The sequence below is a fragment of the Phycodurus eques genome, chromosome 1, assembly GCF_024500275.1.
Source record: "Phycodurus eques isolate BA_2022a chromosome 1, UOR_Pequ_1.1, whole genome shotgun sequence".
Classification (NCBI taxonomy): Eukaryota; Metazoa; Chordata; class Actinopteri; order Syngnathiformes; family Syngnathidae; genus Phycodurus; species Phycodurus eques.
Window position 1 is genome coordinate 30,375,118 of NC_084525.1, and position 27,402 is coordinate 30,402,519.

The 27,402-nt window shown below is 40.0% G+C and overlaps 1 protein-coding gene across 1 annotated transcript; it reads left to right on the top strand.

Moving 5' to 3' along the window:
- The first annotated feature begins 44 nt into the window (after positions 1 to 44).
- Positions 45 to 26,900, top strand: LOC133408316 (H(+)/Cl(-) exchange transporter 6-like). Its single transcript, XM_061687063.1, has 23 exons — positions 45 to 140; positions 662 to 721; positions 817 to 882; positions 1,732 to 1,797; positions 1,879 to 1,945; positions 2,220 to 2,326; positions 6,094 to 6,220; positions 7,266 to 7,333; positions 10,017 to 10,075; positions 10,179 to 10,311; positions 14,229 to 14,342; positions 14,615 to 14,781; positions 14,883 to 14,994; positions 15,434 to 15,563; positions 17,589 to 17,742; positions 17,899 to 18,055; positions 18,216 to 18,322; positions 19,989 to 20,175; positions 25,149 to 25,309; positions 25,742 to 25,898; positions 26,093 to 26,200; positions 26,297 to 26,422; positions 26,527 to 26,900. Exons 1-23 carry the CDS (start codon positions 45 to 47, stop codon positions 26,605 to 26,607), a joined length of 2,610 nt encoding a protein of 869 aa, XP_061543047.1. The 3' UTR covers positions 26,608 to 26,900.
- The last annotated feature ends 502 nt before the right edge of the window (positions 26,901 to 27,402 follow it).

Here is a 27,402-nt window from a genome sequence, read left to right on the forward strand (position 1 = left end):
GTCTTTTTTTGTCTACAGTGTGCTGATTTTCTTGTAGGCATTGAATGCAGCATGACCCAACAACGAAGATGGCGTGTTGTGGGACCTGTTTCGGCTGCAGGCGTTGTAGTGAAGAAGACACGCGTACGCCAGAGGAATTGGTAGGACGTCGTTGCACTTGTTTAGCAGAGCAGGTGTATGTGATACACATTTTTATTCGACTTGTATGCTTTCAATCGACTCAAAACTCTGATTTGGGACGTCTTGCTCGCTGCAGCGTTCTGCTACCCCAATGAATGTGCCGTGACCATCCAATGTAACTTATTCGCAACTAATTAGATATAACGAACGTCGTGATTTGGCTGTACACTAATTTTGCCAAGTTGCATTTCTGTTCTCACATTTTTTTCTTAAGCATCATTGTACTCATCACGGTTCAAAGATGTTGTGCAGCATCATTGGGTGGATGCTGAAAACGCAGGCAGTTGATGCTTTTGTGTGAACATTGTTTAATTCATGCTAATCTTGACTCACTTAATGGCAGCAGCATCATCACTTAACGATTTTGGAATGGTCGCAACGGTACCCTTCCCCATGCACTAGTTCCCAGAAAGCCCTAATATTGTCATTTAACAATCTGTCATGTAAACTTGTCAAAAGTTTTTATTTACTGTTACTCCAGACAATTCTTGGAGAAATTCGAGAAGAAGAGGATGAGATTTTGCCAAGGAAGGACTATGAGGTAATCTAATAAGAAAACTCCAGCAGTGAGTCCAAACTGCAATTTGTCTTTATATGTCATCAACTGTTTGAGAGTAAGCCCTTTATATTTAATAGAGCCTGGATTATGACCGATCTGTCAGTGAGCCTTATGTGGAGATTTTGGAGGGGATGGACAACAAGGTAAGAGAGATTTTGTTTTTAGAGTTACAGCTTGAACTAGATATTGACTTGTGTTTGTTTGAGTGCATGTGTTCCGGTTCTTAGTGCTCCTTTTATGCTCACAGGGCAAGCAATGATGTCATTAATGTCATTTGTTCTTCTGAAATGAGAGAATATATCCATTTGTTATAAAACCTCACAACTAAAATAAAACAGGCACTTTGTTGTGTAGACATGATGGACCCACAATTACAAGCAGGAAAACTCCCAAAATTGTTTAAAGGAGACATTTTGTAAATTTTGCACAATTAAAAGCCATTCCCAGGTATCTTCTTAAAGGTTTTCTCATATTTTTTCTTCAAAATACACAAGGGATAAAGAATTACAGAACACTTAACGTCCACTTTTCACCTTCTGGTCTTGCTATTCAGTATTGCCAATTTAGCAACTTTGTCGTTATATTTAAAATAAAAAATAGAAATTTGTTGTATCATGATTATGGCATTCGTCCCTCTTGCGCTGACATTTGACGGCATCATTTTGCATATTTCTGTCAAGCCATGATCATTGCAGCTCTCACTTGGCATCGTGCACATTTCTGTTGTTGATCAGTATTGCTACACTTTGTCACGCCCAATATTGCTTCATAACTCTATATTTTGTGCATGTGTGTGTATGTCCTAAATTCTTATTTAGTTAAACTGTGGTGTCTTCTTTCGCCATAGTACTAGAGTGAAACCAACTCTGGTAACAGTTTATTTGTGTGTTTTGACATAATTGACCAATGAAGATGATCTGATTCCAATAAAGATGATTTTGATTATGAAAATGAAATTACATCAGTCAGTGTTTTTCTTTCATTTCCAACAGAAAGCTAAAAAGTATGAAGCACTGCGATGGGTGATGGTGTTTGCAATTGGAGCATCAGTTGGATTGGTACGTACTTCTTTCTTTCTTTTTGTACTTCAACATGTGACTGATTAATTTCAAATGTTTCCTTCCTCCCTTTTCTTTTAGCTGGGTCTGTTTGTGGATTACTTTGTGCGCTTCTTCACCAAGCTCAAGTTTTCTTTGGTTGGTTATTGTATCCTTTCGGAAGCCTGCAATTGTAATTCAGCACCCAACAATTTCCAGAAGTGTTCAGATTGCATTACTTAGTGTGTACCGTGTATTGGCTATTGTTTTTTTAATTTGTGATATATGATTTTGGGTAAACAGTGTAAATGTTATGGTTTTCACATGCTCAGGCTGAGCACCATAAGTGTTAATTCTCCCAACCAGGACCGTTAGTGTTAGTGCATGGCACGACCTGTAACTCACACTGTGGAAGTTTATGTACCTTATATTGACGCTTTCAGCTGTAGAGGAGTGCAGTGAGAAAGGCTGCCTCCCTCTGTCTTTGCTGGAGCTCTTGGCTTTCAACATGACCTTCATCTTTATTGCCAGCGTGCTCGTCCTCATTGAGGTAAGAATGCATATTTCTGCAACATTTGCTGAGCTTTAATAGCAGTTTGAATATCAGTTTACAATGGATGAACATAACAGCCATCCATTCATTTTTACATACCGCTTATCCTCAATAGGGTCGCGGGTGTGGTGGAGCCTATCCCAGCTGACTCTGGGCGAGAGGCGGGGTACAACCTGAACTGGTCGCCAGCCAATCGCAGTGAATATAACATATTCACGTTTTTTGCACTGTGGGTGGGAAATTGGCATACTGGAGACAATCCACACAAACAGGTTAACTTCATATAGAAAGGCCCACACAATTCAATTGGAAAAGTGAAACCGGTCAATGGTGTAAAGAAAAAGAAAAGTGTATTGCTGTATGTAACAGAACACCTAATGTGATTTGAATCCGGCTGGCACAGTTTTCAATTGTCTCTCTTTCAGCCAGTTGGCACTTCACACTGTCATGTGAATTTTCAACTTGAATGAAAGATTGAGCCAATATGAAAAACTGTTTTTGTTTGAGGAAACTCATGCTTAGCTTTCTAAACAAATTAACAGGGAACCACGCATATTTGTGGTTCGGCATTCAAAATTAACCCTATTCGGAGATTTTTGCCTTTTATTTGGATTTTTCTTTTGACCCATCCCCCACTCATTTGCTTTTGTTCTTTTTTTTCATGTAATTATAATCATCAATTATTCACAGATTTTGACAATTCATGTCAGGCTCCAGGCGGCACGGTGGCCGACTGGTTAGAGCGTCAGCCTCACAGTTCTGAGGACCCGGATTCAATCCGGGTCCTCCTGTGTGGAGTTTGCATGTTCTCCCCGTGCCTGTGTGGGTTTTCTCCGGGCACTCCGGTTTCCTCCCACATCCCAAAAAAAACATGCATAAATTGGAGACTCTAAATTGCCCATAGGCATGACTGTGAGTGCAAATGGTTGTTTGTTTCTATGAGCCCTGTGATTGGCTGGCAACCAGTTCAGGGTGTACCCCGCCTCCTGCCAGATGACAGCTGGGATAGGCTCCAGCACGCCCGCGACCCTAGTGAGGAGAAGCGGCTCAGAAAATGGATGGATGGATGGATGTCAGGCTCGATCCCTAACCCCCGTGAATAGCTGGGGTCAACTGTACTGTAAAAAACTTTAAAGATTGACTGATTGTCCCCTGCGATTGGCTGGCAACTAGTTCAGGGTGTTCCCTGCCTCCCGCCTTAAGTCAGCTGAGATAGGCGCACACACTCACACCATTCACTCTATATATTTCTCACTAATCACATCTGGGCACATACACATATCAAAGGGTTCCTGGGGGACTGGTATGGGATCGGGAGGGTGTGGGTGTCTGATTCGGTTTCAGTACGTCTGTGCTGTTTCCTGGTCCGTGCGCCCTGCCTACCCCCCTGGATTTTAAATGCATCACACACACTCCCCATGTTTGAATGCACCACCTACACCTCTCTGGGGGGCGGTGGGGTGGGGTGTGGTTGGCTGTTAGGGAGTAGTGCCTGACAGCCCTACTGGGGGGCCGGTTGTCGAGGCGCCTCGGTGGGGCCCGCGGACTGCCCTGGGTCCCTCGGTGTGGGACGTGTCCCGTCCGCCGGGCTGCTCTCGGGTGGACCCCTGGGCCTGACCCCGCCCCTCGATTGACCGGGTGGGGTCCTCAACCGCCGCGGTGCGGCCACAGCAATTACAGGTCACTTCTGTCAGTCTTTGTGCATGTAAAACGGTGTCAATTCACTTGCATGTATCCGCAGGCACACACCCCTTACTGCAACAAATAACTCATGAATATGCAAATTGCGTGTGTATCCCCTCACTTATACTCTCGTCCTGTAAACTTTTATAATTTACATAACAATACATTAATGCCACCGCACTTCGGTTGTGCAGCCGGGTTCACGACCCTGGTCCTGCATGTTTCTTCCCCTGTCCTTGTCCTATTTTGTCTTGTCCTGTTCTTCCCTCACAGGGTGTAGCACTGAAGCCCCATGCAACACTCATACTTAACGTTTAATTGTTGTAGATAATGTAATGATTATCTTCACTTATCCTGTTTACAATTAGTGCTTTATCTTTTGTCTTTGTTTCTTTCTCCCTTCTAGAAACGTTGTTCTGTTTGACTGATCAAGTCTGATTCTCAATAAACCTCAATTATAATACCACAGCGGAACCTTAAAAACTCCACTGTGACACAGTAAAACTGTTTCGGCATTAAAGGGATACAGATTTTCCATTCTGCTTGACCTAACAGCCAAACAGGAAAAAACAAAAACAAAAAAACAAACAAAAAAAAACAAAAAACCTGAGTCAGGCGCTAGCACACCCGCTGCCATAGTGAGTATAAGTGGTTCAGAAAGTGCATGGATGGATGACTTGAACCCTAGAGTTATTTGGTGCTAGGGAAAGCCTGATGGACGTACATAAATTAATAAAGTACTGACTCCCCATGTGAAAGTATTACAACAGTGAGACCACTTTCTGTATTTTTGGAGTAGTTGGGTTGGACATCAAAAGATGACTATGAGACAAGAGCTCAGTTGTTAATCTTTTATTTCCAGGTATTTACATCTGATAAAGAAATTTTTAACATAGCACCTTATGTTTGAACCCACCGATTTTTCATGTGAGCAAAAATATTGGAACATGTGACTGACAGGTGTGTTTTGTTGTCCAGGTATATCCTATTCCAGTGATTATGCAAACAAAAAAAGTGTTGACTGTCCACACCCAAGTTCAGATTTGGCTTTTGCCTGTGAAGACTGCAATTATACTAGTTAGAGGTATAAACAACATGAAAATCAGAGTCTTCCGTGGGTAAAAAAGTGAGCTCAAGCAGAGCCATTGCGCAAAATTTGGTCATAAAAGAACCACTTGGAATGCCCAGAAGAAGTAAGAAATAACTGGTGTACTAAGTAACAAACGTCAAACGGGTCACATAAAATGATGTGGCGCGCCGGATCTGGCTCCCGGGCTACCAGTTTGACACCTGTGCTATAGCGCATGCATTTACCTCCTAAATAGGAGAATGAATGTAGTAACCCTCCTCACCCAAATAACATCTGAAAGAGGCTGCAGTAAAAGACTGTAAAATCATTACAAATGAAGAATGCAAACATTTGGTTGGTTAAGTGGGTCACTGGGTTTATGCAGTTTTTGCAAAGAAAGGATTTGCACCTAAATATGAAATCTGAAGTCTATTTGAAGGCTTATCTGTTCCAATACTTTCACTCAGCTAAAAATGAAAATATTTAGAAATAAAACTGAAATTTTGATCTCTTCTGTATTCATCGTTTGATGTAAAACTCAAATGTTTTCATTCTACAGCAAAACTAAAGGATTTGGCCTCACTGTTCCAATACTTTTGGAAGGTAGCCAGGTCTATTGCAGCTAAAGAAACATCCCAGCCAATCTATTCTAATATGCTATATGCACTATATCATTGGTCTAATAATTTCAAACCACCACAGCCATAAGAGTTTGAAGCTTTTCTAAGTAGTAAGTTGAGACCTGCAATCCTGCAGATGAAGCATCAACACCATAATGTTGTTCAATGTTTTCCACGTATTATAACTTTAGGTCTATGAACCATTCTATTGGTTTGTTTGCCTGTTGGACTAGTCAAATTGTACATTTGTTCCCAAAGACATAGTTTGAATGTTAAAGTAGCCATTCATTCTTTTAACAGTAAGTGCGGGTGCAATTTTAGTTTTACAACCTAATGTAAGATTACAGTCTAAATAGTAATGGAATATTTTTTTTTTTTTTTTTGCTATCCAGCCCTTAGCTGCAGGTTCGGGGATTCCTGAAATCAAAAGTTACTTGAATGGAGTGAAGATTCCTGGAATCGTCCGTCTACAAACGTTTCTCTGCAAAGCTGTTGGAGTTCTGTTTAGTGTAGCTGGAGGTAAAGTGTGATGATGAAAATAGTACAAACACCATTTTTCTTCCAGTATGGTTCACTGTGAAAGCAGGGACACATTCTGGGTCTTAGTAGAGTGATGTATAATGTCAACAGACCCCAGTAACATGCCATTTTAGTTATTTAGACCAATAAATACTTTAAGAACTTACAGGTTTGTTAAAAGGTACATTGACGTCAGTTCTCTGCTGTATTTTTGGCCATTCAATAATGTTAACTTTGGTGGAGTTGGTCTTTTTCATTTGGATGTATGCTTTATGTTGTTGTTGTGCTCAATTGTCAAATTCATCTTCATCTTTCAAAACTAACTGATATTTCTAACTGCTAATGTGTCCTTTCGCCCTGATTGAATCCCATTTCTGGTGGGATAAAACAGAACAACAGCAATAATATATTTACCACATGCTTTTGGGATGTTTTTTACAAAATTGAACCAGGCATGAATGTAGGTTTCTTTGAAGCAAAAAGCTCTTTCTTGTCTTGCCACATTAACCAGCTGACAAATGAGAGATGGTTGTCACATGTCAGACATCCGGTACTTGCCAGATGTTACTAATTCTGTCACTCGTCTGACTTTACTCATCTTACTAGTGACCCTTAACAGGTATAGGAAATGGATAGATTGTTGTCCTGGCCTTGTCAATGCTACTGCAATCTGCTAGTAAATGTCACAAAAATCCTTGCTCATCAGAAGTTTGTTTGGGGGATAAACCCTGAATCACTTTAATTTAATTTTTTTATTTAATCTTTTTTTTATTACAATGACTATTTGTTGTATTTTGTCAGTTATAAGATAATAACACTCTTAGTTTTCTTATTTTATCCTCCCCACAAGTATATAATTATTTTATTTTATTTTTATTTTTTTTACAGTTGAATTGCACAGTTATCATTGCTCATACTTCATTGGACCACATCCAGTGTTATTCTGTTGATATTTTCACCCCAGATTTGATGCAACGTTTCTATTCATGTAAGTTTGAGGAGTGTCAGTGTTGCGTTGTCTCAGAAAGTGTTTGTGTCCTCTCAGGTCTTTTTGTGGGCAAAGAAGGTCCAATGATACACAGTGGAGCCATTGTGGGAGCTGGCCTTCCTCAGGTACATACAGTAGCCACAAATCTCAATCTCACCATTAACCATTAGTGAAAATGGTGTACTAGCATGCATATGTGAACTAATCATGTACTAGTACAGTTTCAATTTCATTGTGACAATCTATTGCTTCAAAACTCAATTATAATACAATGGTTATACATGGTGTTCATAACAATAGAAGAAAAGTTTTAATTTTCAAATTATCCTTGGGTTGCGTAGCTACTGACTCCTCAATTGCTTTTGATGAATTAATTTATTTTTTATCGCTTTTCATGTTGACTATCTCTGATGAATGACAGAGCTGACTTTGAAGGGGTGGTGCGCCCTGGACTGGTTGCCAGTCAGTTGCACATTAAACGAAAGCAAACTCACATTCACGCTGACAGTTGAAACCAGAAGTTTACATATACTATATAAAATAATATATACACTTCATTTTTTTTCTCACTGTCTGACCTGAACTCAGGCTAAACTTGCCCTGTTTCAGGTCAATTAGGATTACCAAAATGATTTGTATTTGCTAAATGCCAGAGAAATGAGACAATGTTTTTTAAGACAATTTTTCATTATGTTCTTCAGTATCAGAAGTTCACACATTTCATTAGTATTTGGCACCATTGCTTTTCAAATGTTTGATTTGGGTCAGATGTATTTGGCTATCCTTCCACAAGATTCTCACAAATTTCCAGTCGGATAGAGATCAGGTCTTTGTGATGTCCACTTCAAGACATTGATTTTGTTATATATAAGCATCTTTGTAACCAGTTCGGCAGTATGCTTTGTGTCATTGTCCATTTGGAAGGCCCATTTGGGCCTAAGATTTAACTTCCTGCCTGATGTCTTGAGATGTTGCATCTGTATTTTCCCATAATGTTCTTTCCCCATGATGCCATCTATTTTTTCAAGTGCACCAGTCCCTTCTGAAGAAAAGCAACCCCACAACATGATGCTCCCATGCCTGTATTGCACAGTCATGATGGTGTTCTCAGGCTTTCAAGCTTTCCCCTTTTTCCTCCAAATGTAACGATGCTCATTATGGCCGAACAATTCAATTTAAGTTTTGTCAGACTACTGGACATGTTTTCTAAAATGAAGGTCTTTGTTCCTGTCCTTTTGCAAACTGTGATCTGGCTTTTTGATGTTTCTTTTGGAGTAAAGGCTTCTTTCTGGCAGAGTGGCCTATCAACCCTTGTCGGTACAGTACTTGTTTCGCTGTGGATAATGACACACTCTTACAAGCTTCAGCCAGCATCTTCACAAATGTCTTTTGCTTTTGTTCTTGATTTGATATGCAAATTTTGCACCAAAGCACATTCATCTCTTGGAAACAGAACCCACTCTCCTTCCGAGGTGGTATAATGGCTGGACCACGGTGTTTATACTGGCATATAATTGTCTGAACAGATTAATGCGGCACCGTCTGGCATCTGGAAATTGCACCGAAGGATGAAGCAGACTTGTGCAAGGCCACAATTCTCTTCCTGATATGTTTTGACTTTCCCATGATATTACGCAAAGAAGCCGTGTGTTTCAGTTGTACCATCAAACACACCCACAGGTATGTCTCTAACTAGCTCAAATGATGTCAATAACTCTATCAGAAGCTTCCAAATAAATGATATCATCTGGGGTTTCCCAAATTGTTTAAAGGCATAGTGATCTTACTGTATGTAAACTTCTGACTTTGAAGAAATGAAAAGTTCCCTAAAGAAATAATTATCTCTCTCATTCTGGCATTTGGCAAATAGAAATCATTTTGTTCATCCTAATTGACCTAAAACAGGAAGAGTTAAGTCTGATTTCATGTCAGTTAGGAAAAAAAAGTGTATGCGACTGTTTATATAGTGTATGTAAACATCTGATTTCAACCTTTTGTACGATTTTAAGTCTTCAGTTAACCTAATGTTCATGATTTTGGGATGTGGGAGGAAGCTGCGCCATTTCTGGGCATTATTGGTTGTTTTGACAAGCTGACTCATAATAATAATTTTGGTCTTAACTGTAGGTCAACAGTAATTAAAAGCACATGAATATCCTAGCTTGCGATTGGCTGGCGACCAGTTCAGGGTCTACCTCGCCTCTCACCCAGAGTCAGCTGGGATAGGCTGCAGCACACCTGCGCCCCTAAGGAGGATAAGCGGTATAGAAAATGGATGATGGATGGATGAATATCCTATCTTTGCTCAATCTTGCACTAAGTATAATCAATGTCATGTACCTGTAATAGGATAGATTTTCTATATCCAGTGTGTATAACAAGATCTGGCCTGCCACATCATTTTATGTGGCCCACTAAAGCAAATAGTGTGTCTATGCCGTATTTCTTGGGAAATGGATTTGTTCTTTTCATTTTGGCAGAAAATATGTACCAACATTTTTTAACAGCTATTATAAGCATTTTCCACCACCAAATTCCTTGTTAACATGAGCTGAACATTAGTAGTTCCCCCCCCCCTACCCCCCATAACTTCTAATTTCAAATTCAATTTGTTGTTAAATACTTCATACATGTGACAACAATCAAATGCAGGAGCAATTGTGAGTTTGACTCCCCTGGATATTGTCATTTTCTTGTATTAAGTGATGTACAGTAGTTGCAAACATTGTCTGCCAATGATCCAGCCACCTGCCGCCTTCGTCTGTTGTTCTGATTTGGGTGCTGTTATCAGATTGTTGTGCTTCTCAGTTTCAGAGCATCACTTTTAAGAGAATCAAATTAAATTTTTCCTTCTTCCGGAGTGACAGGTATGATTTTGGTACACAATCTTATACCACTGTATATTGTTTAGTTCCTTATAGTATGCACTGTATATAGCAGTTGTCAATGTCCTGTCGTTTTGCACTTAAGGGAAAAGCGGGACTTTGTGTCTGCTGGTGCTGCTGCTGGAGTAGCTGCTGCCTTTGGTGCCCCCATCGGAGGAACCCTCTTCAGCCTGGAGGAAGGCTCCTCTTTCTGGAACCAGGCCCTCACTTGGAAAGTGGTAGGTCCTGCCAATGTATCAAAAGAGATCGATAGTGGTGTTTGTTGGGGTTGTATGCAAGAATGGCCAGTCCAACAGTGTGAATCAATATTGAGAACAGTGTTGTTGAATGGAAATTGCAATTCATAATACAGTCCGCTCCAAAAGTATTGGACTGGAAAGGTCAATTCCTTTGTTTTTGTTGTATACTGAAGATATTTGGGTTTCAGATCAAAAGATGAATATGAAACAAAATTTCAGAATTCCAGCTTTTTTTTCATGGTATTTACATTGAGAATGTGTTAAACAACTCAGGAAAGAGCACCTTTTGTTTGAAGCCACCCACTTTTCAAAGTGAGCAAAAGCATTGGAACATGTGACTGATGGTTGAGAGAGAGAGAGCTACAGATACAGTGGAACTTCAGTAAAACAGACCCTGATATAACGGATATCGGATAAAACGGACCGGCGGGACTGAACAATTTGTCCAAAAATAGTTTCCATTTGTCACTTACAAATGAAAAAGTGAAAGTTATTGACCCCCTCCTCAAATTCTTGTTTTTGCATAGTTTCCCCACTTGAATGCTTAAAGGAATACATTGGCCATTACACTAAATATTCAATTTCCATTCTTCAATTAAACAATGTGTATAAAAATAATCCAGAAAAAAACAATGGCACATGTTGACCTAAAAACAAATTAAGCCGATTAAGTATCAAAGTAATGACGTTACACCATTTAGTGACGTCACCTGTGCGTAAACATGGCGGCGGTCGTTATTTTTCGATTGGTGTTTCCGTGTGTGATTCTTAATACAAAATGCCTTATTGCATTGCCAAGTATTGTGATAATTCGGACAGGGACAATACTACGTGTCAGGTTTCACCTTCTTCCTTCTAAAAAAATAAAGAAATAAACATCTATGCGGCCAGCCGGAACTTCCAAAAAATAAACAATCCCGCGTGTGTAGTGCACACTTCAAGTATCCTGATGATTACAATGAGTGTGATGCAGTACGAAATGGGCTACCTGACGCTTCCGGCCCTAAATAAAGATGCTGTGCCCTCAATCTTTGAGCCACCACCTGCTACCGATGCATCAATAATCCGAACAATTACGAGGGTGAAGCGTCTTGCAGCCAGGAAGAAGAGAGGTACTGTACGCAGGCTTTTCCTCTCCAGAATGCCAGTGCTAACAAGTTCAGTTCCCTCTTCATTTTCCGAGTCTTCAGCGACCCCACCTTTCGTCAAAGTGGTTCTTTCCTGTCGCGCCTAAGTCCGCCTTCAGTATCCTCCGCAGTTAATAATTCGTCTTCAAAGTCTCCGTCATCAGACGACTCATTTGACACCATGTTTGTTTACGCTCTTTTCAGCACGTGTTAGGTCACAATGATCATGTGACCATACACTGTGTCCAGAATGGCTGTGACCCTACCTAATGACAAAAATATAACTAAAAAGTATTACTTTAACATCATCAAACAAATGTAAATTTAAGATAAATATGACCCAAGTTATCTTAAAATGCTAGTTTAAAACGATTTCACTTATTAAGGGAAACAAATGATTCTAAGTTACCTGGCTCTCTTTGAAAAAGTAATGGCCCCCTTAACCTAAAAACTAGTTAGGCCATCTTCAGCAGCAAGAACTGAAATGAAGCGTTTGCCATAATTGGCAATGATTCTTTTACATCTCTGTGGAAATATTTTGGCCCACTCTTCCTTGTAGAATTGTTTGAATTCAGCAAAAATGGATGGTTTTCGAGCATGAATGGCCTTTTTATGTGATTGCCCCCCCCCCCCCCCCCCCCCCCATTAAAAATTCAATGTGGTTTATCATACCCGAGTTCAATTTCTCGAGCCACACCCAGGCCTGATACTGCCACACCTGTCCTCAATTAAGAAATCACTTAAACAGGACATGCCTGACAAAGTGAAGTAGGGAACAGATCCTCAAAAGCTAGACATCATCCCAAGAAAATAAATTCCGGAAGCAATGAAAAAGAAATTAATTGAGATCTATCACCGTGGAAAATGTTATAAAGCCATTTTTAAAGCTTTGGGACCATGGTGAGAGCCATTGTCCACAAATGGCGAAAACAGAACACCAAAATTACCCCAAAATGAAGACTTTGGAGTAGCTTAGTCAAAGTCCTAACCTGAATCCTATTGAGATGCTGTGGCATGACTTTAAAAAGGCAGTTCATGCTCGACCCCCCCCAAAATCCTTTTCAAATCTGCAGTAGTAGGTGTTCAAGTCGTTGGCTAGTGTGCTATTGTTCTCATCTTGGGGGGATCGTTGCTTGTAATTTGTCAGCTATTGGAATGCATGCCAGACTGATTTAGAGTCGTTAGCGCTAAACTGTTTTTCCAACTTTGCTGCATAGTTCCTCTTTGCAATGTTAATTTCTTTAGTCAGCTGGTTTCTAGCGTGATTATATAAGGCCAAAGGAACTGCCTGAAGACCTCAGAGACTGACACAGACGTGGCCAAGGTTACAAAAAAAATTCTGCTGCACTTAACGTTCTTAAGAGCACAGTGGCCTCCATAATTAAAGACATTTTGGACGACCAGAACCCTTCCTAGTAGCTGGCCGTCCAGCCAAACTGAGCAATTGGGGGAGAAGAGCCTTGGTGAGAGAGGTAATGAAGAACCCAAAGTTCACTCTGGCTGAGCTCCAGAGATGCAGTCGGGAGATGGGAGAAAGTTCTAGAAAATCAACCATCACTGCAGCCCTCTACCAGTCGTGGCTTTATGGCAGAGTGGCCAAACGGAAGACTCTCCTCAGTGCAAGACACATCAAAGCCCGCATGGAGTTTGCTTAAAAAAAAAATAAAAAATTAAAAAAAAACACCTGAAGGACTCCAGCATGGTGAGAAATAAGATTTTCTGGTCTGATGATACCAAGACAGAACTTATTGGCCTTACTTCTAAGTGGTATCTGTGGCAAAAACCAGGCACTACTCATCACCAGTCCAAAACAGTCCCAACAGTGAAGCATGGTGGTGGCAGGATCATGCTGTGGGGGTGTTTTTCAGCTGCAGGGACAGGACGACTGGTTGCGATCGAAGGAAAGATGAATGCGGCCAAGTACAGGGATATCCTGGATGAAAACCTTCTCCAGAGTGTTCAGGACCTCAGAATGGGCCGAAGGTTCACCTTCCAACAAGACAATAACACAAAGCACACAGCTAAAATAACAAAGGAGTGGCTTCAGAACAACTCCGTGACTGTTCTTGAATGGCCCAGCCAGAGCCCTGACTTCAACCCAATTGAGCATCTCTGGAGAGACCTGAAAATGGCTGTCCACCAACATTCACCATCCAACCTGACAGAACTGGAGAGGATCTACAAGGAAGAATGGCAGAGGATCACAAAATCCAGGTGTGAAAAACCTGTTGCATCATTCCCAAAAACACTCATGGCTCTACTAAATACTTAGCAAAGGGTCTGAAAACTTATGGCTGTGTGATATTTCCATTTTTCTTTTTTAAATAAAGCTACAGAAATTTCAACAATTGTTATTTTTTTCTGTCAATATGGGGTGCTGTGTGTACATTGAGGAAAAAAATGAACTTTAAATGATTTCAGCAAATGACTGCAATAAAACAGAGTGAAAAATTTAAGGGGGTCTGAATACTTTCCGTACCTACCGTATGTGACCTGCGATTGGCTGACGACCAGTTCAGGGTGTACCCCACCTCTTGCTACCAAAGATAGCTGGGATAGGCTCCAGCACGCCCGCAACCCGAATGAGGATAATCGGTACAGTAAGTGGTTGGATCTTAAACATTGAAGTGAGGAAACTGGAAAAAAATATAAGAATTTGAGAAGGGGGCCAATACAGCACCGTCTGTGTGTTGTGTGTGTGTGTATATGTAATAGATACCTCATGACATTCGATACTTTTATTAATTTTTTTTTAATCTTGTCTTCCAGCTGTTTTGCTCAATGTCTGCCACATTCACCCTCAACTTTTTCCGTTCGGGTATAAACTTCAATAAGTGGGGATCCTTCCAGCTGCCTGGCCTGCTCAACTTTGGAGAATTTAAGGTAAAAATGGAAATCACTGAATAAATGATTGTGGGCGGAGACAATATTTAGGAATATTCATTACTTAATAAATAAAATATAATAATAATGCATGTAACCTTTAGTCTAAAATATCCCAAATAAAATTTTCTAAGGATATGTGACAGAGACCTGCAGCAAATATGAAATGTGTCACAAAGTTCAAATTCATACGCTGCAGTTATCGTAGTACTGTACCTTAAATTGAAATCAAATCTACCAGACTCAAACTCCGCCATCGTTTCACTCGTTAGTGCTCGGATGGAGACAAAAACTGCCACTTATGGACTGCAGTGGACCTGGCCTTCTTTGTCTTGATGGGGATAGCAGGTGGGCTCCTTGGGGCTCTTTTCAACTGCATGAACAAGAACCTTGCCAAATATCGCATTAGACACATCCACCCAAAGGCCAAGTTTATCAGGTAACACCTTTCCACACGGAGTGCAATTTGACAAATGATTGCTTTTTATTTCTTTCTCTATTCAAGCATGCGACAACAGTGTTTTTTCTTTGTCCTTATAGGGTTATAGAGAGCCTCCTGGTTGCCATGGTGACAACAGTGGTGGTTTTTTCCGCTTCCATGCTGTTGGGTGAATGTAGGGACCTGTACTCTCCTTCAGCCCATAACACCACAGTAAGCCTCTGCTATTTCTTCCAGCATTCCAGTACTGTCAAGTAGTAGTGCATCCACTTCAATATTCATTCAGTGAATGAAAATCTCCATCCATTTTCTGAGCCGCTTCTCCTCACTAGGCTCGCGGGCGTGCTGGAACCTATCTCAGCTATCATTGAGCAGAAGGCGGGCTAGACCCTGAACTGGTTGCCAGCCAATCGCGGGACACATACAAATAAACAACCATTCGCACTCACATTCACACCTACGGGCAATTTAGAGTCTCCAATTCATGCATGTTTTGGGGATGTGATCCGGTCCTCATAACTGTGAGGCTGACGCTCTAACCAGTCGGCCACAGTGCCGTCTGAATGAAAATCTTTCAAACAAAATTAACAAAAATCTTGGTGACACTGCTTTTTTTTTTTCTCATGTGAACTCATCTCGGATTTTCTTTTAGCATTCTGTCAGTGAGGATATCAACTCAACCATCCGCCAGTACTTCTGCTCCAACAAAACGTATAATGATATGGCCACCTTGTTCTTCAACCCGCAAGAGGCTGCCATCCACCAGCTTTTCCACCAGGATGGTGAGATGGGAACATTTACACTAAAAACAGATTGATAAATTATAGTGCACAAGATCTGAGGTCAAACACAATGACGCGTCACTAACACTTGTATAAGGATGTGCAGAAAGTGAGATTTACTGAATCCAAGTCAACTTGGGCACGTTTTAACATTCCTACAGTCATCCGTCTATCCATCCATCCATTTTCTTCCACATTCCTCTCTTAATTACAGTCATTGTCCACGTTATCATTGAAATGTACTCTCTAGCACCCCCTTTCAAGGACTCCAAAAAGTGGGCCTACTCTGAGCTGCTGTTTGTCACAAACAGCAGTCAGCACCCGCCGCTCCCTCACAAAGGGTGAGGAACACTACCCTCGTCAACCAGGTTGAACTACAATGTACAGGCACAGAGCAGGGGCAGGGCTTTACGTATAACCCCCACCCCCCTTCACTGAGGGAAAAGCCAGTACTAATGTTGGAAAACTGAGCTGACTTTCATAACAGTGTTTAAACAAAAATATGAATCAGAAACATCTTTATTTGACAATTATGTCAAAAACACACAAGGAATTTGTCTCCAGTAGTTGGAGTCGCTTTAGTATGACAACATACAGTCAAATTGACAGATAATATTTTTGAGACATAAAAACAAAAAAACAGTCACTGAGCAATAAAAGGTTACCAGTAATGTGGTGATGGCAGTACAATATATATATTTATATATATATTATTTATTTATTTTTACAATTGTGCAAAATAATACCGAGTATCCAAGCAATTAGAACAGTTTGAAATGACTAATAGAACAATAGTCTGGTGTAATGACCATTGTGCAAAGGGCGCAGAGACCTCAAGAAATGTATGCAGTTTAAAGTGACTAGTAGTAGGTGGTGGTGTCCCCCAGCCTCACCTGCTGTGTCCTGCCTGTTAGGAAGCTGTAAATACACTTGCAGATGGCAAGCGAGACGCTAAGCTGGAGATGCTGGGAGGAGAGGAGTTCGGGGAGGATGGTGTTGAACACAGTTAACCATTGCATAATTGAACTTTTTTCAAAAAGTTATGTCCTCACCCTTAAAGATGCAAAAGACAGATTCCTGCTCGTGGTGTTGGTGAGTCACTTCACAAAAAGTCTAAACACCAAGCAGTTTCATGATCATCATCACTTTTTGTCTTTGCCGTCATTGGTGTCCTTCAGTGGTTGTTCACCTCTCGTACCCCCAGTTTTTTTTTTTTTTTTTAAAGATCATTTTTATGGGTTTTTACAGTGGACTTACTGTAATGCCCTCACATTTGTGAAAGGGGAGCCGCAGTCACAGATGCACTTTTAAGTTGTTTATTGAATGCTGGGAGAACAGTAAAACACAAACACATTGAGTACACTTACGCAGAAGCTGCTATCGCCCACAGTTTTCGCCTAGACAATCACACACAGTTGTTTTTTGTGTTGAAATACATATACACAATGTTTAAAAAGTGTGTTAATATGTTTAAGTGTGTTTTAATAGGATTCAATATCTTTAAAGGATATGGGATGGGTAAAACCTTTTTTAAAAGATTATATGGTCTTGCTATATCACAGATTTTTACCTATTGTTTGTGGGTCTTAAACGTATCCCCCGCTATAAACGGTGGTTAACTCTATTTTACTTTTTTTTTTTTTTTTTTACTTAATTGTTGCTCTAATTCTGAATGTACCCCTTTTGGGACGTTCAACCTCAAGGTTCCATTATACTTGGACTTTTATCATATTTAAACAAGCAAACATTTTCAGTGCCTGTATAATGTTTGTCCAAACTAGAAGAATTGTAGCCATAATAGAGGTCGTCACTATGTTGGAGCAAAAAGCCATGGCCATTATTCATTTAGGCCCAAACGGTTTGATCTTTCAGGATTTCATTTTTCTTTCTATCATCTAGCCATCTTAACACCATTAGTTATGTTGAGTATAATCCCAATTAAATCTTATTTTTGGGGAAGAAATTAGTTCGCAGCCTGATAATTATATTAAGGTGATAGTGTTTGCTTCTTGTCTGACCACTCAGGTACATTCAGCCCTGTGACTCTGTCAGTGTTCTTCCTGCTTTACTTCCTATTGGCCTGTTGGACCTATGGTGTGTCAGTACCCAGCGGTCTTTTCGTCCCTTCACTGCTCTGTGGGGCTGCGTATGGACGTTTGGTTGCCAACATCCTTAAAGTGTAAGTGTAAAGTGTTATTTTACATATCTTTTTACGTGATGTGAAAATATTGAGAAACTACAAAAGTAAAATTCTTCTCAGCTCTGCTTTGCACGCTGTCTTTCTCATTCCAATGACAACCGTGATAGTGGTTCTTACTGTTTCTATCTGTGGCAGGAAACTTGGAATGGACATCTACGCTGGGACCTTTGCCCTCATTGGAGCTGCTTCATTCCTCGGAGGCGTTGTCAGGATGACCATCAGCCTTACTGTCATCCTTATTGAATCCACTAATGAAATCACATATGGACTCCCTATTATGATCACCCTAATGGTATGACTATTATGATATACAGTATATTGGAATCTTCACTAAGTGTACAAATATTTTTCTTGATATGATTCTTCCCTTTACATTTACATGAAATTAAACTCATTCCTCTCCTCATCTCATACATCGGTTTTGTTTTGGCATTTGACGTGTCGGTCACCAGGTTGCAAAGTGGACAGGGGATTTATTCAACAAGGGCATCTATGACATTCATATCCAGCTAAGAGGAGTACCACTTCTGGAGTGGGAGACTGAGGTTGAGATGGACAAGTAAGATTTGTGCATTTCTTTGCAGGCATATGAGGTAAAACATCACAGTGTCTCTGTAAGCCTCTTTTGAGAACAAGACTGAGGAAATATGATTTTACTACAATTTGCAGATATTTAAACAGTTCTCTTTTGGTGCCTCCATAACATCAGTTATCACTCAAATTAAATTACCTTTGGTGCATTTGAGACACATTTTTTCATATAAAAGGGATGTATCTAACACAGGAACTAATTTGAAGAGCTCAGGTCACATTTTGTATTGACAATAATAGTATTTGACATATGGTAAAAGAATTTCTAACAAAACTTGGTAGAATGCTTTTTGAAACCAACTTATTCACCAACTTCCCCACTAGGTGTAGCAAATACTCTAAAACTACAAACATTGTGCTGTCCTCCACTGTCATTTTGGAATGTATGACAAAATTAAGTCTGCATAGTAATTTTTTTCCCTATCAAATATGGAGATACGCTGTTTTATACGGTGGCTCTGAAGTCTAAAACACAACAGCAAATAACTAAACACAACCGCAAGTTAAAAAACACGACACCAAATAACTAATCACAACAACAAACAACTAAACTAAACAGCAAATCGAAAAACAACAACAAACAACTTATCACATCAAATAACTAAACTCAACAGCAAATCGAAAAAACACAATAACGAACTAATCACAACAGCAAATTAAAAAACACAACAACATTCATACATTCGTACAGCCGCACCGCCTAGCTTGCTTCCGTTACACATACATATGAGGTGATAGTGAATAGATATGCTCAGGACTAAATCACGACGTTCAAATAAGTATGCACACAATGACAAGGCATTTAAAAGAGGTTCGGCTGCACAGACGGCATCTGTCAAATCTAGTCGTCCCTCTCGTCCAATCAGTGATGAGTCTTATCTCCCTCGGCAGTACCTACCTCTTTCTGTAGGTTCGTCCAATCAGAGATGAGTCTTATCCCCGACCAGTACCTACCTTTTCTGGTAGCTTAATTTCATTTAGTTTTTCCATTTGCTGTTGTCTTTAGTTACTTGTTGTTGTGATTAGTTATTTGCTGTTGTGTTTTTTTATTTGCTGTTGTGTATTGTTATTTGTTAGTATGTCAAGTGATCCCGCTTGACATACTAACAAATAACAATACATTCTAGCCTTCCTATCTATGACTATGCATTTGCAGTTGGATTTGCATCGGCAAGATAAAGCTTTAAGGAATGGGGATGGCATCAAAATGTTTTACAAAACACTACAGCATGAGACAGCAATACTTTAGATGCAAAAGAAAAACCGACAAGTGAAAAGTTTTCATTTGTATTATACTTCTCTATGGGCCTGTATAAATATTCAAATCACGAAATTGACATTTGTAATTTTCTATGTATAGAGTTTGAAGGACTTTATTGTAAAATATTGATGAAATAAAAATGTAGCAACGGTGTAAAATAATCTAGTGAAACAATCTAAAACCGGGTTTGTTACAAAAAGTCAACACTTGCAGTAAATGAAGTATTCAATCAACATCTTCACAATCAACAATTCAGTATCATGATACAATACTGTAAAAGTTCTTTGATTAGAAATGATAAAAAAATGAAAATGAATTAAAAACCCTAAATTTGTATCCTGAGTCCTTGTTTCACTTACCTCATCTATCACAGGTTGACTGCCGGTGACATTATGGAGCCCAACCTCACATATGTGTACCCCCACACTCGGGTCCAATCTCTAGTCAGCATCCTGCGCACCACCATTTACCACGCCTTCCCTGTGGTCACCGAAAATCGCCCGAACGAGCAGGACTTCATGAAGGGCAACATTCTAGTCAGCAACAACATCCACTTCAAGGTACTTCCTGTTCCTCGTAGGCAAGTGCCCAATCCCAATTTGAGGCCTGTATCCGATTTTCTTCCTATTTCCATATACAGTTGTACTTTGACTTACGAGTGCCGTCACTTTTGCTTTTAGTTGTGAGACAACTTTTGAGTTACGAGTGGGCTTCAGATATCCTGTCACGTGAATGCAGTGTAAAAAAAATTGAGCAACTAAGGTATTTTACTGGAATGCCCTTGCAAGTGGGCAACGGGAGCCACCGTTGCTGGTGCGCTTTCGGCCATTTATTGAACGGGACAAACAGTCAAAGACACAAATAGAAAATAAAAACATTCGCAAGGAGCTGCTGCCGCACACCCAGGCGCTCGCACTGAACACGACTAAAATGCTACCTGTTTAAGTGAAGATGCAAATAGGCTGTTAATGCTTTAAAAATAATAATAATACATTATCTTTTATGCACAATGTGAATTCAAGAAATAAAAACGGATGGTTATATAATAAAGGAAGCCAATTACTCATATGTTATTATATTGTCATATCTTTATTGTTTCATATAATCCTCATTTCGGGTCCCTGTGCAATTAAGCAGCAAAAGAATTGCTCCTCAAATGAAGAAATTATTTAGCAAAACTGATCCTCAAAGGAAAAAAAAAAAAAAAAAAACATGTTTTAGTCGTGTGTGTGTGTGTGTGTGTTGCCAAAGTGCTTGAGTGAATCATTAGCCACTAAAAGTTAGGAGTCCTGTCTTGGAGCTAGCCAATCAGAAGAACAGTAGGGCGGGTTATCGTTCTATAAATAGAATGGATACAAGACGTTTTTTTTTTTCTGGACTCGATAAGTTTTCGTTGTTGTGGTGACACCCGGCTCGCTAGTGTAATGTCTTTGGCTCCATAGATGCAAACACTGGGACCTTTTACGGAAAGTTAACTATTATGTTCACTAGCCTGCGAGCTAACTAGCTAGTATGCTACGGAGCTAAACAGCTCACTCTGGCTCGCTCGATTGTTTCGATTGTTTAAAACAGAGGTCACTAACTCGCAGTCCGTGTCCGGACACCATATCCCAAAAAGAATAATTATGATTATTTCTGATGATAGGACATACATTTCTATTTTAAGCGGCGCAACATATTTTAGGCTTTAAGATAGTGAGGAACTGTACCAACCAATCACATGTGAGTTCCGCCACCCTTTCAGTCAATCAAATCTGCATCGCACGCGGTAATTACTGAAATCACTGACTGCGCACAGACCAGACAGAGACAAGGAGAGAGAGAAAGAGAGAGAGAGAGAGAGAGAGAGAGAGAGAGAGAGAGAGAGAGAGAGAGAGAGAGAGAGAGCGTGTAAGTTTACTTAAAGACAGACGGACAAATTACAGAAAAAGGAAGAGAAAAGTTGGAACAAATGGCGCTTAAAATGGAACAGGCAGAGTCATTTTTGTTTGTACTTCTCAGTGGGAAGTTCCCACTGGGAGCTCTTATTAAAAGGGCATATAATATGTGAAACGCCATGATGAACCAAAACGGTTTGTTTTGAACAACCGTTTTCAGTTAAGATTTGTTAAATTAAAAATTGTAAAATGGTTTGAGACTTCACTGTTGTGTCAAGAACCCAAACAGAATAGGGGAAACTAACTTTATTTTTCTTGAGTTCCGTATCCCATATTTTGGGCTTTATCAATGGATCGCTGCAGTAATCTTGGAGGAAAAAAGGAACAAAAAGAGGGGGGAAAAAACGTGCAGTGTCACCGTGCGCTCGTGAGATGACGTTTTGTGCCATCCATTCAAGGACTACTTGAGGTATGGTCACGTACATTTAATACGATACAGCTCGCAAGCAGGCAACAAAACATGATGTAGCCTCACAAGCTAGTGCTAGCACTAACGTTTATATGTAAAAATGCTGACGTTCTGTCGAATAATGCTCTAAAACTTCAGGAAACATTTGTTTGTGCGCGTAAACAAATGTTGACGCTGACCAAGTAATGTTGACAACAGGCAAGGGAGTTAATGTGCCGGTCACAATACGCAATCCTATCGGTTCACGTCAAGGTGGGCTGTTGGAGAGTTGTCATTGATATGTCACACTACACAGAAGATATCCAATATGCCGACATACAGTGCCGTAAAAATTTATTGGTCCCCTTCTCAAATTCTTATGTTTTTGCATAGTTTCCCCCATTTTAATGTATAATAGATTAATGCAGTCTGATTTACAGTGGGTACGGAAAGTATTCAGACCCACTTAAATGTTTCAGTCTTTGGTATATTGAAGCCTTTTGCTAAAATAATTTAAGTTCATTTTTTTCCTCATTAATGTACACACAGCACCCCATACTGACAGAAAAAAAAACAGAATTTTTGAAATGTTTGCAGATTTATTAAAAAAGAAAAACGGAAATATCACACAGCCATAAGTATTCAGACCCTTTGCTGTGACTCTCATATTTAACTTGGGTGCTGTCCAGTTCTTCTGATCATCCTTAAAATGGTTCTACACCTTCATTGGAGTCCAGCTGTGTTTGATTATACTGATTGGACTTGATTAGGAAAGCCACACACCTGTCGATATAAGACCTTACAGCTCACAGTGCATGTCAGAGCAAATGAGAATCATGAGGTCAAAGGAACTGCCTGAAGAGCTCAGAGACAGAATTGTGGCAAGGCACAGATCTGGCCAAGGTTACAAAAAAATTTCTGCTGCACTTAAGGTTCCAAAAAGCAAAGTGGCCAAAATAATCATTAAATGGAAGACCCCAGAACCCTTCCTAGAGCTGGCCGTCAGGCCAAACTGAGCAATCGGGGGAGAAGAGCCTTGGGGAGAGAGGTAAAGAAGAACCCAAAGATCATTGTGGCTGAGCTCCAGAGATCCAGTCCACCAGTCGGGGCTTTATGGCAGAGTGGGCCAACGGAAGCCTCTCCTCAGTGCAAGACACATGAAAGCCCGCATGGAGTTTGGTAAAAAAAAAAACACCTGAAGGACTCCAAGATGATGAGAAATCAGATTCTCTGGTCTGATGAGACCAAGACAGAACTTTTCGACCTTAATTCTAAGTGGTATGATTTTAGCAAATGGCTGCAATATAACAAAGAGTGAAACATTTAAGTGGTCTGAGTACTTTATGTACCTACTGTATAAATATAAGACTGCATTTAAAACACTGTGTAAAGGATATTGCCACATGGGCTAAGGAACACTTAAAAAACAACAACATCGTCAGTTAACACATTTCGTCGCTACAGCTCTAAATGCAAATTAAAACGCTACCATGCAAAGCGAAAGCCATATACCACCGACACCCAGAAATGCTACCAGCTTCTCTGGGCCCAAACTCATCTAAGAGGGACTGACGCAAAGTGGAGAAGTGTGGTGTGGTCTGACGAGTACATTTCAAATTGTTTTTGGAAGTCATGGACGTCATGTCCTCCAGGGCAAAGGGGAAAACGACCATCCGGATTGTTATCAGCGCAAAGTTCAAAAGCCATCATCTGTGATGGTATGGGGGTGTGTTACTGCCCATGACATGGGTAACTTGCACATCTGTGAAGGCACCATTAATGCTGAAAGGTACAAACCGGTTTTGAAGCAACATATGCTACCATCCAAGCGACGTCGTTTTCAGGGATGTCCCTGCTTATTTGAGCAAGACAATCCCAAGCCACATTCTGCATGGGTTACAACAGCGTGGCTTTTAAGTAAGAGAGTATGAGTACTAGATTGGTCTGCCGGCAGTCCAGACCTCCAGTCTCCCATTGAAAATGTGTGGCGCAATATGAAGCACAAAATACGACGATGGAGACCCCGGACTGTTCAGCAACTGATGTTGTACATCAAGCAATAATGGAATAGAATTCCACCTAAAAAGCTTCAACAATTAATGTCCTCAGTTCCCAACCGCTTATGGAGTGTTGTTAAAAGGAAAGGTGGTATAACACAGTGGTAAACATGCCCCTGTCCCATGTTTTTTTAATTTTTTGTTTTACTTTTATTTGTTTTGAACGCGTTGCAGGCATCATATTCATAATGAGAGAGTATTTGCAAATAAAAAAAACAAGGTTTATCAGTTTGAACGATTGGGGTTCCTACATTCTACAGTGCCCATGATGGTGAAGATGTTGAAATTGGAAGGGTTATTAAGTGCTTCACACATTCTCTTTCTTTTCTCCAATTTCTTCTCAACGTGGCACTCTGGTTTAACAGTTGAACATGATTACGGCTGAATTAACACTGCATGGTACAAGTGATTTATTTATTTATTTTATTTTTTGTACTCGGGTGGCACAATTTGGATACGTGTTATGGCAGCGTAAATAAAATTAGGCCTCCACCAAATGTGGTTCAAACTATGGAATAAATGCCAAAAATTGTGATTACTTTTTAATGCAGTGCCGTCTGAGGCATAGAAGGTCACAGGCCTTCAATTTTGTTGTTTTTCAGCCTTGCCGTTTACCTGCAGAGATTTCTCCAGCTTCTCTGAATCTTTTGATATTATGTACCATAGATAATGAAATCCCTAAATTCCTTGCAATTGTACGTTGTTCTTAAAGTGTTGGGATTATTTGCTCACGCAGTTGTTCACAAAATGGTGAATCTCACCCCATCCTTGCTTGTGAACAACTGAGCCTTTCAGGAAGGCTCCTTTTATACCCAATCATGACACTCACCTATTTCCAATTAACCTGTTCACCCATGGAATTTTCCAAACAGGTGTATGTTGAGCCCCTGTCCCAGGTTTTTGGAATGTGTTGCAGTCATCAAATTCAAAATGAGAGAATATTTGGCAAAAAAAAAATATAAATGTGTTTTCAATTGTATCTAGGTTGAAAGAGATTTACAAATCATTGTATTCTGTTTTTTCTTACATTTTTACACAATGTCCTAACTGCATTGGAATTGGGGTTTGTAATTTATTGAAATGAATACATAAGTGCCATCAATGGTGGATGAAATAATGAAGAGCCACCCTCATCTTTCTGCACCATGGAGAAATCCAGCGTTGTGTCTCGCGCAAGTGAGCAGCGACGGCGCTGCCAATCCATGAAGTCATACCCCTCCAGTGAGCTGAGGAACGTTTGTGATGAGCAGCGTGCAGCTGTTGATCCAGCGGAGGAGGGAGAGGACCTCCTACAGCAGATGTTGGAGAGGAGGTAGGACACCATAGTACCAAAAAGTTGGGGATGTTGCGCTTTCCGATTCAATTTTAGGTTGAACCTAAAATGTACTATAACCTTTAGAGGTGAACTTAATTTGACCTTCTCTAAACTTTATAATGTACATGTCCAATTGTTCAATGTTTCAGTACTTTGTGCTGTTCTTTAACAATGAGTTGAATGCTAAAATTCACAACAGGTGTATAGAAGGGCAAGTTGTGCAAAAAGTACTGAAACATTAAAGTTTGGACATTTACATTCAAAAGTTTACAGAAGGTCAAATGAAGCGAACCTGTAAAGGTTATACATGGTAAATTTTAGGGTCATCCTGAAATTTACCTGAAAGCCTACCTTTTTGTTTGTAGTGTACAAGTCGTGTTGTATTTGTTTCTTTTATTGATATTTCTAATAACTGTGTGTCATGTTTAGGCATATGCCCTACCCCAACCTGTGCCCAGACCAGTCTCCCAGTGAGGAGTGGACAATGGAGGAGCGTTTTAGACCGCTCACCTTCCACGGCCTTATTCTGCGCTCTCAGCTTGTCAATCTACTCATGAGAGGCGTGTGTTACGCTGAGAACCAGCCGGTCAGTGGTACAAATGTACAGACATTTTGATCGAATTGAAATGCAATGCATCCATGACACGCTGCGGTCTTCTGTGACCACTTTTTTCTTTTTTTCTGTGTATGTATCTCTTTGTTAAATCCTGCAATCACTTACTTGTCGCAACCACGACAATGCAGTGGCCTTTCTTTCAATGCAATATCATGTCCTGTCAGAGTGCCACTCAGCCCAGACTGACATATGCAGAGATGACTGAGGATTACCCGCGTTTCCCTGATATCCATGACTTGGACCTAACCCAGCTCAGTCCCCGGATGATTGTGGTATAGCCCATTCAGCTAGTCACCATCTTTACAAGTTGAAATATTAAATGGTGTTTTTGGATTTAACCAAGCATAAAATTTTTCCTGTGTTTACAGGATGTTACTCCTTACATGAACCCGTGTCCCTATACAGTGTCACCAAACACCCGCATCTCGCAGGTATTTAACCTGTTCAGAACAATGGGCCTACGGCATTTACCAGTAGTCAACGCTGTAGGAGAAGTAAGTAATTATTATCTGTTGTAGTTGTTGTTACTGAAACATTTGACCTTAGCCTACTTTGCACTAACTTGTTCATTTTGTGATTTTGTGATTTTCAATTTCAGATTGTTGGGATAATCACAAGACATAATTTAACCCATGAATTCCTTGTGGCCAAACTACGACAGCATTACATCACCATTTAATTGGATCAGTTTCATTTCATATGTGCCATCCTTATCTGACCATTTAATTTTTGTTGATATAAATTATGTCTTATTTTTTGTAGTTTTTTAATTCCATTTGTGTCTTAACTATATGTTTGTTAACCACTTCGTATTTTATCCAACTGCTTTGCATTATTAAAGGTGTTAAAATTCAGACTTCATGAAACCTGACTACATTATTTTGCCCAACTTATGTATGATACAAAGACGTCATAGGAGGCTTAATGGACTTGTTGGACATACTTGGCAAATAAAGATGATTCTGATTCTGATTTCATTCAGATATACAGTAGATGAAAACATGTACTTTGTATAAAAGCCATCCATCCATTTTCTATACCGCTTATCCTCATTAGGGTCGTGGGTGTGCAGCTATCCGAGCTGACTTCGGATAAGAGGCGGGGTATACCCTGGTTTGGTCGCCAGCTAATCGCAGGGCACAGAAGAAAAATGTTGACAAACAACTATTTACACTCACATTCACAGTTTAGGACAATCTAAAGCAGTGGTGTCAAACTCATTTAAGTTCGCAGGCCACATTCAACCCAATTTGATCTCAAGTGGGCAAGATCACAATATTTGTGGCTTAGAAATTCATAAATAACAACTATTCACAATGTACTTTTGGAAAATATTCACATTTATTGGTAATGTAAATGTATTTATATATATTTTTTAACAACTTTATTTTCAAGTTTTTGGGTTAAAAAAAGACTAAACAGTCGTTTATAGAGACAGATATTCAAATACCTCCCTCCCCCAGGCTAAAAAAGA